Genomic DNA, 13,326 nt, shown 5'->3' with positions numbered 1-13,326 from the left:
CCTGCCGGTTGCTTTCTCACTACCCGGGGGCGGGGAGGAGCCTCTTCTTTTAATCCTTTTGGTTTTCAAAATGTTGGGGGTGAGAACAAATTATTTGGGCCTGGTGGGTTAGGAGAAGAGGGGGCTGGGGAGGGCTGTGTGGTGGTGGGTGGGGGGGTCAGCGGGAGGAAGAGATCCTGCTGCTGCTTCCTGGTGGCAGGGATTGTTCAGTGGAAAAGGACTGTCAGCAAGTGGGTTCTTGGGGACCCTCTGCAGAAATCCTGAAACTCAGGAAGGAGTGCGGCAGACTGTTTGGGTCATGTCGTCACCTGAACTCTAGGTGGCTCTGGTTAAGTGAGTTCTGTCTGGTCACAATGAGGAGCCTCAGAGTCAGAAGATGTTTGCCTGACTCTCCCCAGAGGCTGCAGAGACTGATCTGTGGACTGTGATCCCGAGGGCCTTGAGGGAAGTTTTGCCTCCAGTCTGGGGTCTGTCCTGGTTCTGCAGGAAGGCGTCCCCAGGGAGCACATGGGAGGCGGAGCCCTCAGCCTCAGCCTGCCGTCCTGCCGCCTGGCCCTGGGGGCCACAGGGGCGGCACTGGCTGATCTGGTTTCCTGTCCTCCCTAGGATCTGCTTCCCTGTGCAGCTGAACCGGCTGCCCCGGGAGACCCTGCTGTGTGCCACCCTCTACGCTCTGCCCGTGCCCCCGCCGGGGAGCTCCTCGGAGGCCAACAAGCAGCGGCGGGTGCCCGAAGCCCTGGGCTGGGTCACTGCTCCGCTCTTCAACTTCAGGCAGTATGTGGGCCCAGGGCACCAGCTTGGCCTTGGGTGGAGGAGGGCCTAGGCAGAGGTGTGACCAAGGAAGCTACTGGGCAGGACTCATGGCCCAGAACTGGTGGGAAGGGGCAGGGAAATGCGTGCTCAGGTAATGCCATCTGGTCTTATCATTGGAAGGATCTCAGAGGTCCTCCAGTCCCCCTCTCTAGCTCATGAAGGCATCCACCCCAGGTGTGGTGAGCTTAGAAAGGCTTCCTGGAGAGAGTGGGATTTTTTTTAGGGCTTGAAAGAAGGAAAAGGTGGTAGTCTGGGGGGAGAATGAGAGAAAAGAGTTGGGCAGTGGATTCAAGCAGAAGAGGCAGATTTTTGGATGGGGAAGCAAGAGGAAAACCATGTCCTTAGCCACTGGGTTTGTTGGCTCACCCCCCATTTCATCTCCCTTAGAGTCCTGACCTGTGGCCGGAAGCTTCTGGGCTTATGGCCAGCAACACAGGAAAGTCCCAGTGCCCGCTGGAGTGCACCTAATTTCCATCAGCCAGATAGTGTGATCCTGCAGGTGAGAGCCCAGCCTGTCCCTCCCACCCTCAGGCCCCTCCAGAGGTGGCTCCAAGGCTCCCCCGAAGGTCTGGGCAGGGGTGGTAGGAGAACATGCGGAGCTGGGGCATGGGGTGGTGTGGTGGAGGCCGCCAGGCACGTGAGGCTGGAGCAGAGCAGGAGGGCCGTCTCTGTGGAGTCCGTGTCCTGTCTCCTGGAGGTCACCTGATTTCAAGGAGCCCGAGGCGGGATTTGAGGCCCTTGCCAAGCAGGGCTCAGCTCCTCAGAGCCCCTTGTGATGAACTCTAGTATTAGTAGGCTGAGCCATCCCTTCTTGGTGCCCGTGGGGGGACCCATTCTCTGGACAAGGGAGGAGTCGGTCAGGCCCAAGGTCTAGTTACCACTCTCCGGCTCCACTGTGGTCACAAGATGCTTTGGTATGGAATATGGAATATCAAAGTGGATACAGAATGAAACCTCCAAGAGGCAGGCATTTTTATCTGTCGTATTTACTACTCTGTACCCAGGGCCTAATGCTTGGCGTATATTAGGTTTCAATAGGCATTTCCTGAATGAAAGAATGTGGAACTCCCTTTGAGGATGGTCTCCCTGGGCTCTGACATCCATTATAGGAGGATGAACACGACAGCACAGAGGAAGGGGACGCAGCATTGCGGCCTCAGAGTTGGCAGGGCCCTCGCCTCGCCTGTGGTCCAGCTTCCATCAGGCGGTACCTGCCAAGACTGAAGGCTCCCCAGCCTCTGCCTAATCACACATCTGTGCAGAGCTCTGGCCTGGGACCAGTCCCCTCACCTAGACGCATCTCAGCCCCATCTCTTCCTCTCTTGACCATTTTTCTTTCTGTCTCTTTGTTTCCTTCTTATTTTTTTGCTGGAGGTTATAGCTGGAAGGGACTGTAGTGATCACCAGGTCCAACAAGGTTATTTTACAGACAAAGAAACTGAGGGGAGGGAGGGAGTGAGGGAGGGAGGCGGGCGTGTTGGCAGGTGAGAGCGAGTTGGAGCCACCCAGTTGTGGTTCTCTCTCCTCACTTTCCCAATGTCATCCCGCAGATTGACTTTCCCACCTCGGCCTTTGACATCAAGTTCACCAGCCCTGCTGGAGACAAGTTCAGCCCCCGCTATGAGTTTGGCAGCCTCCGGGAGGAAGACCAACATGTGCTTAAAAACATCATGCAGAAGGAGTCCCTGCACTGGTGAGGCACAGGGCATGCCTCGCGTGTGACTCAGGCCTCCAGTGAATTTCTCAGCTTCCAGCTGACCTCCCAGTGGGTCCCTGCCCTCCTGCTCTGGGAGGCGAGGTGGCCTGGGGTGGCATTGATTGCCACCTGGGCGGGAAGTCATGGAGAGAGGGCTCCGCAGCCCCTGGAGCTTTTTCAAAAGCCGAGGAGAGTGGAGAGCTCAGAGTGAGGGTGTTAGATCTGGGAATGCCCCTCCCCACAATGGGCACTTGACCCAGGATCAGCAGGCCAGGAGCACCAGAGCTCTGCCCGCCACAGAGGAGCTGTCCGCTGTTTGCTGTCCACGGGGGCCACTGGGCTTCCCACTGTGCCCCCACCTGCTGCCCCTGCCACACCCACAGCCTTGGTGTTTCTCTGGCCCTGACATTTTCCAAAGAGGATCTGCTCCCAAGGCAAGCTGGCAGCTCTCGGGGGTCTGGGAGCCCAAGCTGATCTCACCCTGGGGGCCACTTCTCTCAGCTGGTGTGGAGGAGCTGGAGGAGCCGTGGGGTCTGGGCGCTCCCTGGCCTGTCCTCTCCTGTACCTCTCTGGCTCTGGCATGGCCCTGCCTGTGGCAGCTGAGGACATGAGAGAGCTGGGGCTTCTCTTGCTTGCTCCTGTCCCATCGGGGCACTCCCCTCCCCCTGCTGACCCCTTACTCATCCGATCCTCAGCTCCCTCCCCCATTGGACACCTGATGTCAGGCCAGGCCCATTAGCTGCAGGGGCTCCGGCTGGCCCCCCACCTCGAGGTCCCCTGAGGCCTCTCAGCTGCCTTGACCCTGGCGTGGGGACTGCTGCCCTCTGGTGGCTCTACTTGGGAGATGCCCTCGGTGATGCCCTTGGTGATGCCCTCAGGAGGGGCAGCCAATCCTGTGCCATTGGCCCGGATGTCCCTGAGATTTGGACTCTGGCCCCCAAAGTTCGCTTCACACTTTGCAACCCCTTAGGGATAGCGTCAGACACGACCGAAGCGACTTAGCAGCAGCAGCAGCAGCATGGATAGCGTCTGCCTTCCCCATTCTGACTTAAGGGCTCTTGGGTGTAGCCTGGACGGAGGCGTTCACAGCGCCCTTCGGGTACTAGGCGGGCAGTTCGGGACTTTCTTAGTCGGCGTGCGCAGCGTTCTCTCGGAGGCCGGTTCCCTGCGGACAGCTGGCCCCGTGCCCTCTCACCGCCCCGCACCCCCACCCCCAGGCTCACGGATGCCGACAAAAAGCGCCTGTGGGAGAAGCGGTATTACTGCCACGCGGAGGTGAGCGCGCTGCCGCTGGTGCTTGCCAGCGCGCCCAGCTGGGAGTGGGCCTGCCTCCCCGACACCTATGCTCTGCTGGCGCAGTGGACCCCCATGAACCACCAGGACGCCCTGGGGCTCCTGCATGCCACGTGAGTCGCGACACCCACCTTTCCCGACCCAAAGTCCTGCCCAAGCCAGCCTGCGGCGCTGGAGTGAGCCCGTCCCGAGGGGCAGCAGTCACGTGGGCGTGGAAATTCAGGGCTTTCCTACTTCTGTTTCTCCACCCCATATTATACTCCTCATACTCCTGTTTTTCCACCTCATGTTATATACTATGAACATTTTCCAAACATACAACAAAACTGAAAATAGTGAACATCCGTATTCCCACCACCTAGATTCTAACCTTTAGCATTTATTACATTTGATTTATTGTATATGTACTTCCATCAATATATCCTATTTTTATATGTATTTTGAAGTAAATTGAGACATCATAACTCCTTCCTAAATTCTTTAGCAAGCATATCATTAACTAGACCTCAAAGTTTATTTACAGTTTTTCCTTTGAGATAAAATATACATATAAATAAATGCCCGAGCCTTATGTGTACATTTGCTGAGATTTGATGTATGCACACACCTGTTTAACCCAAATCTTATTACTTAGTTCTACTTTTGAAGCCATCGCTTTCTTCTTTCCGCTAGGGACACAGGCTTCCAGTCTCAAACCCCTCGATGGTACCCACTGTTCTTGGCTTATTTTCTACTACTCTTAGTAATTAAAATGTATCTAATCCATGCATCTTACCTTCAGGCCTTTTTGAGGCAATGGATTTGCTAATCTCTGCTAAACTAATTCTGGCTAGGTATACTGGCTTATATATAGTGATCTCTGTTATTCACCGGACAAGTTTTGCATTAAAGGATGGTACCAAGAAGTGATGGCACTTTGAGTCTCATGAGGGCTCTTTGATGATGGGAATTTCTAGCAGAGTGGGAATTAAGGAAGAGATCTTTGGGAGTGGGTTTGAGGACTTTGTCTCATTTTCTTTAGCTCATACAGGGAATGAGAGTGACTTCCATGGCCTCAGGCTGACTCTAACTGTGGGCTGGGACGTTCTTAAGGATTGCAATCCAGAAAAGGTGCTTAGGACTCCTAGTGGCTTTGGCAGATTCTGGAAGTCATTACCTTTTCTCCACCCATGCCTCTGAGGCCCCGGTGTGAGGGTGCTTGCTCACTCCTGTGCCTCAGACCCTGGGACTGGATTGTCAGCGTTCTGGGCTCTGTTTTGCAGGTTTCCAGACCAGGAGGTGCGTCGCATGGCTGTACAGTGGATCGGCTCCCTCTCCGATGCCGAGCTGCTGGACTACTTGCCCCAGCTCGTGCAGGTGGGTGGGCTGGCCTTCCCTCCAGTTCTGATGGTTCCGCCCCCGGGACCCCAAGACAGACTGTATTCTACAGGGATATTGCTTGGTATACAGTACGGACAGTCAACAAAGCCCCCTGTCCCCTGTCTCCCACCCAGGCCTTAAAGTACGAATGCTACCTGGACAGCCCCTTGGTGCGCTTCCTCCTGAAGCGAGCGGTCTCTGACTTGAGAGTGACTCACTACTTCTTCTGGTAAAACTGTGCAGAAAGGGGAGAGGTAGACTTGTCTCCCTCACTTGGGAGTCCTTTACTTTCAGCCTGCAGAGTGGGGGCTTCCCGGGTGGTGCTAGTGGTAAAGAACCCGCCTGCCAGTGCAGGAGACAAAAGAGACACAGGTTCGATCCCTGGGTTGGGAAGATCCCCTGGAGAAGGAAATGGCAACCCACTCCAGTATTCTTGCCTGGAGAATCCCACGGACGTAGGAGCCTGGCGGGCTGCAGTCCGAGGGTTTGCAAAGAGTCGGACACCACTGAAACGATTTAGCACTGCCAGGTGGGGAGCTGAGCCGTCTGGGTTGCAGTATTTGGTTCAGCACCTTTTCCTCAGGGGGGTCTCAGCCCACCCCTATGGTAAGCAGAGTGGGATCATCCCTGGCCCTCCCCTCCACCCTCATGTGGCAGAAATATAAAGGAGAAACCAGATGCATGAGGCCTTTGAGCTCTACTTAAAAACAGCATGGGCAAGCTGAGAAGTGGATGAACACCTCTGTATCAGTTTTACACCCAGAGTCTGTTTTCCGTCCCAAGTTTGGGGTGGGTTTTCCAGGGAGTTGGAGCTGGGTCTGGCTGTTCCCCAGCCCCCTTGCCTGTGGTCCCTTGGGTGTTCTGACTGCCGCGCTTCCCTTTGCCGGATAGGTTGCTCAAGGACGGCCTCAAAGACTCTCAGTTCAGCATCCGCTACCAGTACCTGCTGGCCGCCTTGTTGTGTTGCTGTGGCAAGGGGCTGAGAGAGGAGTTTAACCGCCAGTGCTGGCTTGTTAATACCCTGGCCAAACTGGCCCAGCAGGTCCGGGAGGCTGCCCCGTCTGCACGGCAGGTGAGCAGGGCGAGGTTGCCTCTGCCCCATTCCGGTTCTGGGCCTCTGCAGCCAATCGTAACTTCTCAGGCCTCCTGACCAGCAGGATGGCACTTGACCCTCGCTGGTGAGGGGCTGGAAGGAGGCGATTCTCTAATCTACAGGCTACAAACCATAGGAGTGTTTTCTTTGGCTTGCTAAGTATTAAAATGTTTAGTTAACTGTTTGCCTTAAAGGCTGAGCCAAGTTGTATCAGTGGTTCACTGCACAAGAGCACCCAGCCAGAGGGGCCGAGGGAGGGCGAAAACCCGGTCATCCTTTGTTCAGTGTGCAGTGAGCCCCGTTCCAGGACCGCCAGAAGGGGCACCTTTGTGTTTGTACAACGGGCCTGTATTAGGCCAATATTAGGGATCCTGGTTGCTAACCTTTAAAAATTGGGAGATAATGAAGTCTAGATTATTGGCTTCCTCTGGCCACGGCCCAACGGGCAGCTCCTCCTTGGCCTGCAGCCCCTGTGAGCCGTTCTGCCATCCACTCCGTCTCTGCAGGTGTGGGCTGTGGCCTGGTGCTGGCCCGGGCAGTGATGTGGGGGTGGTTTTCCTTCATCGTGGTCTGCAGGAGGCTGTCCATGCCTCTCTGGTGATTATTTCCATACCAGCGGCTACTGGGCACCCGCCCGGGGAGAGGCCTGACTCCGGTGGAGCCTCCGGCCCTCACCCCACCCCGCTCCCCCCACAGGGCATCCTCCGCGCCGGCCTGGAGGAGGTGGAGCAGTTCTTCGTCCTCAATGGCTCCTGCCGCCTGCCCCTCAGCCCCAGTCTGCTGGTTAAGGGCGTCGTGCCCAGGGTGAGTGACTGTGGGTGTGGGGCTCTCGGAGTGGGGAGGGCTCATGGAAGCAGGGTCCTCACTGACCTAGTTACTGAGAGAGACAAGGAAGAGAGGCTTATGTGGAGCCTCTTCCCAGCCCTGACACGTGTGGTCTTTCGCCTGACAGCTGTGTGGTGTGCGTGTGTGGTGTATGGTATGGGTGAGTGTGTGGTGTGGGTGAGTGTGTGGTATGTGGTGTGGGTGTGTGGTGTGGGTGAGTGTGTGGTGTGGGTGTGTGGTGTGTGGTGTGGGTGAGTGTGTGGTGTGTGTGTGTGGTGTGGGTGAGTGTGTCGTGTGTGGTTGGGTGTGTGGTGTGGGTGTGTGGTATGTGTGTGGTGTGTGGTGTGGGTGAGTGTCTGGTGTGGGTGTGTGGTGTAGATAGGTATGTGGTGTGGGTGTGTGGTGTTTGGTGTGGATGAGTGTGTGGTGTGGGTGAGTGTGTGGTGTGGGTGTGTGGTGTGGGTGAGTGTGTGGTGTGTGGTGTGGGTGTGTAGTGTGTGGTGTGGGTGTGGGTGAGTGGTGTGTAGTGTGTGGTGTGGGTGTGGGTGTGGTGTAGGTGAGTGTGTGGTTTGGGTGTATGGTGTGGATGAGTGTGTGGTATGGTGTGTGTGTGGTGTAGGTGTGTGGTGTGTGGTGTGGGTGAGTGTGTGGTGTGGGTAAGTGTGTGGTGTGTGATGTGGGTGAGTATGTGGTTGGGTGTGTGGTGTGGGTAGGTGTGTGCTGTGTGTGTGGTGTGGGTGAGTGTGTGGGGTGGATGTGTGGTGTGTGGTGTGGGTGAGTGTGTGGTGTGGTGTGGGTGTGTGGTATGTGGTGTGGGTGAGTGTGTGTTGTGGGTAAGTCTGTGGTATGTGGTGTGTGGTGTGGGTGTGTGGTGTGTGATGTGGGTGAGTGTGTGGTGTGGGTGTGGTGTGTGTGTATGTGTGGTGTGTGTGAGTGTATGGTGTGTGGTGTGGGTAAGTGTGTGGTGTGTGGTGTGGGTGTGTGGTTTGTGGTGTGGGTGAGTGTGTGGTGTGGTGTGGGTAAATGTGTGGTGTGTGGTGTGGGTGTGTGGTATGTGGTGTGGGTGAGTGTGTGGGGTGTGATGTGGGTGAGTGTATGGTGTGTGGTGTGGGTGAGTGTGTGGTGTGGGTAAATGTGTGGTGTGTGGTGTGGGTGTGTGGTATGTGGTGTGTGTGTATGTGTGGTGTGTGGTGTGTGTGAGTGTATGGTGTGTGGTGTGGGTGAGTGTGTGGTGTGGGTAAATGTGTGGTGTGTGGTGTGTGGTGTGGGTAAGTTTGTGGTGTGTGGTGTGTGGTGTGGGTGAGTGTGTGATGTGTGGTGTGGGTGAGTGTGTAGTGTGTGGTGTGGGTGTGTGGTGGGGGTGAGTGTGTGGTGTGGGTAAGTGTGTGGTGGGGGTGAGTGTGTGGTGGGGGTGAGTGTGTGGTGTGTGGTGTGGGTTTGTGATGTGGGTGAGTGTGTGGTGTGTGGTGTGGGTTTGTGATGTGGGTGAGTGTGTGGTGTGTGGTGTGGGTGAGTGTGTGGTGTGTGGTGTGGGTGAGTGTGTGATGTGTGGTGTGGGTGTGTGGTGTGGGTGAGTGTGTGATGTGTGGTGTGGGTGAGTGGTGTGGGTGAGTGTGTAGTGTGTGGTGTGTGGTGGGGGTGAATGTGTGGTGTGTGGTGGGGGTGAGTGGTGTGGGTGTCTGTGGGTGAGTGTGTGGTGTGTGGTGTGGGTGAGTGTGTAGTGTGTGGTGTGGGTGTCTGGTGTGGGTGAGTGTGTGGTGTGTGGTGGGGGTGAGTGTGTGGTGTGGGTAAGTGTGTGGTGGGGGTGAGTGTGTGGTGTGTGGTGTGGGTATGTGTGTGGTATGGGTGAGTGTGTGGTGTGTGGTATGGGTGTGTGTGTGGTGTGGGTATGTGGTGTATGGTGTGGGTGTGTGTGTGGTGTGGGTGAGTGTGTGGTGTGTGGTGTGGGTGTGTGGTGTGGGTGAGTGTGTGGTGTGTTTGTGTGGTGTGGGTGAGTGTATGGTGTGTGGTGTGGGTGAGTCTGTAGTGTGTGGTATGGGTGTGTGTGTGGTATGGGTGAGTGTGTGGTGTGGGTATGTGTGTGGTGTGGGTGAGTGGTGTGGGTGTGTGGTGTGTGGTGGGGGTGAGTGTGTGATGTGTGGTGTGGGTGTGCGGTGTGGGTGAGTGTGTGGTGTGGGTGAGTCTGTAGTGTGTGGTGGGGGTGAGTGTGTGGTGTGCGTGTGTGGTGTGGGTGAGTCTAGTGTGTGGTGTGTGTGTGTGTATGGTGGGGGTGAGTATGTGGTGTGTGGTGTGTGGTGGGGGGTGTGGTGTGTGGTGGGGGTAAGTGTGTGGTGGGGGTGTGTGTGTGTGTGGGGTGAGTGTGTGTGGGCGTAAGTGTGGCTGGGTCAGGCTCTGTCATGGTGATGCCGAGGCTGAAGGCCCGCTGGCGGTCTGTCGTCTGTCCAGCCCTCCCCTGTGCCCGGCGGTGTTCTCGGGGCTTCCCTTTGATGTCACGTTTCACCCTCACCACACACCATGTGAGCCCCGTTTTAGAGGAGAGTATAGACGGGACACCTGATTGCCAGCAGTCACGCAGTGGAGCAGTGGAGTGAACGGGAGGGGTAGGAGGTCAGGCGCAGCAGCTGAAGCCCTAACACACTAGACAGGGTGAGGGCGACGGGAAGGCAGAGGAGGGTGGGCCTGCAGAGGCCTGGGGAAATGGTGAGCGGCCGCTGCTGGAGCGCTGGGGCGGCCACTTTCCCGCCTGGGCCTGGGCCGCCCTGACCCTCACCACTACCCTCTCGACGGCCGCAGGACTGTTCCTACTTCAACTCCAACGCCGTTCCCCTCAAGCTCTCCTTCCAAAACGTGGACCCACTGGGCGAGAACATCCGTGTCATCTTCAAGGTGAGGACCCCCTCTCGAGCCTGGTGGGGTGTAGGCAGTAGAGAGAAGAAGGGGGAGTCCAAGGTGGGCAGAAACAGCCTCAGGGCCCTTCTCGTCCTGCTAATCGCACTCATGCTGCTGCTATAGTGCATGAAAGACTATCGGCTGAAAAAGGAAACAGATCGACTGTGTGTGGGCCCAGAGAACTAGGAACAGTGTTGGAATGTACAGGGAGGCAGCTGACAGCCTGTGTCAGAAGTGTTTTCTAGAAGGCCAGCAAGGGAGCGGATAAGGTGCTACCCTGCTTGTCTCGGGGGTTTTCAGGCTGAATGACTGTGACAGGCATGCTGAGGGGGAGATTCGTGTATCAGGTACAGATTGGACTTGGATGAATCTTGAGGTCCCTCTAACTGGTCCATCCCTGATTCTGAGGAATAGATATAGCCTCAGAGCATACAGTCCAGGGGGGAATGAAAGGCATGAGCATGGCTTAGTCACATACATGTGCTGTATGTAAGCTCCACCGAGGTGTAAACACTTGACTTGGATGGTTAGGAGGGCTGCATGAAGGAGGGGACCCAGACTTGGCTTCAGATGGGGGTGTGGGGTCGGGGAAAGACCACAGTAGCACAGGGATAAAGTGTGGCTGTTGGTCCCTCTCTGGTGTCTGACCTGGTGGGAGCTGGGTGAGCAGGTCCAAGGCTGAGGTGGGGAACCGGGCAGTGCCTGGCCACTGTAGTCTGGGCCACGGTTGCCCTCTTGGGGGAGCTGGGGCCTGGTGTGAGCTGGGGGAGGTGAGCAAGGTGGTCCTGGTCACTGTCTTCCTTCATCCAGTGTGGGGACGACCTTCGCCAGGACATGCTGACCCTGCAGATGATCCGCATCATGAGCAAGATCTGGGTCCAGGAGGGCCTGGACATGCGCATGGTCATCTTCCGCTGCTTCTCCACCGGCCGGGGGAGAGGTCAGTCAGGGGTGGGTGGGGTGATGGCTGGGCAGCTGCCGTGGGGGGCGTCCTCGCTTAATGCCCTTCTGCTGTTCCTTAACATGAACTTTGTGCTTCTCCAGGAAAATGAAAAGAGCAGGATTATTCCGTTAGAAGCTATGGAACAGCATAAAAATGAAGGCAGAGAGACTCATAAAATAAAGCAGACTTGGAGACATAGCAACCATGTATACTGTGTAGACTTTGGATTCTGATTCTAACAGACCCAACTGTGGAAAGATATTTTTTGAGACAGTTGTGGGAAATTTGCATATAGATTGGGCTAGATCAGATCAGATTAAAGAATGTTAAATTTTTAGATTTAATGCCATAATTATATCCTTGTTAGTTATACTTGGAATACTTATGAGTGAAATGACATGTATGGGATTTACTTAAAAATACTCCAGATGGGATTTAGGCAGGAGGAGGCTGGAGGTGAGAAGAGGGAAGCAGGGCTGGGTGATTGAAATAGATGAAACAAAATTAGCAAAGTGTTAATAATTTTTGAAACTGGGTGATGGTTATGTGTGAGTTCATGATACGATTTCTTTACTCTTACATGTATTTGGAAATCCCATAATAAAAATTAAAACAATAAAAGATTATGGCTGTGAGCTGGGGAGACCACAGAGTCACAGTGTGGAATATGAAAGCAGGGAACATCTTTCCCCTTAGTGTATATATATATATATATATATATTGACTGAGCTATAATTCTGCACAGTACTGTGCCACATGTATACATATACCCCCTCTCAGTCTTCCCTCCGCCGGCCCCTCATTCCCTTCTAGGTCGGCACAGAGCCCTGAGCTGAGCTCCTTGTGCTATCCAGCAGCTCGCACTGGCTCTCTGCTTTCCGCACAGCAGTGTGCGTGTCTGTCCCAGTCCCCAGGTCGTCCCCTGCTGCCTCCATTCTATGTCTATGTGTGTTTCTGCCCTGCAAACAGGCTTATCTGTGCCATTTTTCTAGATTCCACAAATATGCCTTACTATACAACATCTGTTTTTCTCTTTCTGATTTACTTCCTTCTGTATGACAGGCTCTAGGTCCATCCACTTCTCTACAAATGACCCAATTTCGTTCCTTTTTATGGTTGAGCAGCTTTCCATTGTGTATCTGTCCCACATCTTCTTTACCCATTCATCTGTTAATGGACATTTAGGTTGTGTCCGTGTCCTGATTATTGTAAATAGCTGCGATGAACGTTGGGATACATGTGTCTTCTTGAATTATGATTTTCTCAGGTCATATGCCCAGTAGTGGGTTTACTGGGTCATATGGGAACCTCCATACTGTTTTCATAGCGGTTGTGTCGATTGACATTCCCACCCACAGTGTAGGAGGATTCCCTCTCCAGCCTTGATTGATTGTAGGTTTTTTTTTATCTTTGACCAGTGTGAGATGAGACCTCATTCTGGCTTTGATCCACAGTTCTCTAATAACTAGTGACGTTGAGCATCTTTTCATGTACCTCTAGGCCATCTGTATGTCTTCTTTGGAGAAATACCTATGTAGGTCTTCTGCCCATTTTTTTTTTTTTTTCTGCCCATTTTTTGATTGGGTTGTTTGTCTTTTTGATATTGAGCTGTATGAGCCCTTTTGAATATTTTGGAGATAAATCCCTTGTCATTTGCTTTGTTTGCAAATATTTTCTCCCATTCTGAGGGTTGTCTTTTCATCTCATTTATGGTTTACTTTGCGGTGCAAAAGCTTTTAAGTTTGATTAGAGCCCATTTATTTCTTTCTGTTTTTAGTTTCATTACTCTAGGAAGTGGGTCAAAAAAGATCTTGCTGTGATTTATGTCAAAGTGTTCTTCCTGTGTTTTTCTCTAAGCATTTTGTCCAGTCTTACATTTAGATCTTTAATTCATTTTGAGTTTATTTTTGTGTATGGTCTTCAGTGTTCTAATTTCATTCTTTAACACATAACTGTCTAGTTTTCCCAGTGCCAATTATTGAAAGAAACTGTCTTTTCACCATTGTATATTCTTGCCTTCTTTGTCATAGATTAAGTGACCATAGGTGTGTGGGTTTAATCTCTGGGCCTGAAGTCAGGGAACCTGATTCCTCCAGCTCCATTTTTCCTTCTCAACATTGCTTTGGCTATTTGGGGTATTTTGTGTGTCCATACAAATTGTCAAACTTTTTGTTCTAATTCTGTGAAAAATGTTGTCGGTAATTTGATAGTGATTGCATTGATTCTGTAGATTGCTTTCGGGTAGTAAAGTCGTCTTCACAATACTGATTCTTCTAATCCGAGAACAGGGTGTATCTCTCCACCTGTCTGTGTCACCTGTCATTTCTTTCATCAGTATCTTACAGTTTTCTAAGTACAGGTGTGTTGCCTCCTTGAGTAGGTTTATTCCTGTTCTTTTTGTTGCAATGATAAATG

The 13,326-nt window shown here is 53.5% G+C and overlaps 1 protein-coding gene across 7 annotated transcripts in view; it reads left to right on the top strand.

Annotated features, from left to right (window-relative positions):
* Positions 1-13,326, top strand: part of PIK3C2B (phosphatidylinositol-4-phosphate 3-kinase catalytic subunit type 2 beta) — a 73,492-nt gene that overhangs the window by 42,196 nt on the left and 17,970 nt on the right. For all 7 annotated transcript variants that reach the window (XM_055581718.1, XM_055581716.1, XM_055581717.1 and 4 more), the window contains 10 exons: positions 607-774; positions 1,201-1,312; positions 2,364-2,506; positions 3,727-3,915; positions 5,065-5,158; positions 5,296-5,390; positions 6,053-6,233; positions 6,951-7,058; positions 9,873-9,965; positions 10,779-10,908. In XM_055581718.1, coding sequence (XP_055437693.1) covers positions 607-774; positions 1,201-1,312; positions 2,364-2,506; positions 3,727-3,915; positions 5,065-5,158; positions 5,296-5,390; positions 6,053-6,233; positions 6,951-7,058; positions 9,873-9,965; positions 10,779-10,908 — 1,313 coding nt within the window. The remainder of the gene's footprint in view (positions 1-606; positions 775-1,200; positions 1,313-2,363; positions 2,507-3,726; positions 3,916-5,064; positions 5,159-5,295; positions 5,391-6,052; positions 6,234-6,950; positions 7,059-9,872; positions 9,966-10,778; positions 10,909-13,326) is intronic.

This window comes from Bubalus kerabau, chromosome 5 (genome assembly GCF_029407905.1).
Source record: "Bubalus kerabau isolate K-KA32 ecotype Philippines breed swamp buffalo chromosome 5, PCC_UOA_SB_1v2, whole genome shotgun sequence".
Lineage (NCBI taxonomy): Eukaryota > Metazoa > Chordata > Mammalia > Artiodactyla > Bovidae > Bubalus > Bubalus kerabau.
This window is presented reverse-complemented; position numbering and strand designations above follow the sequence as displayed.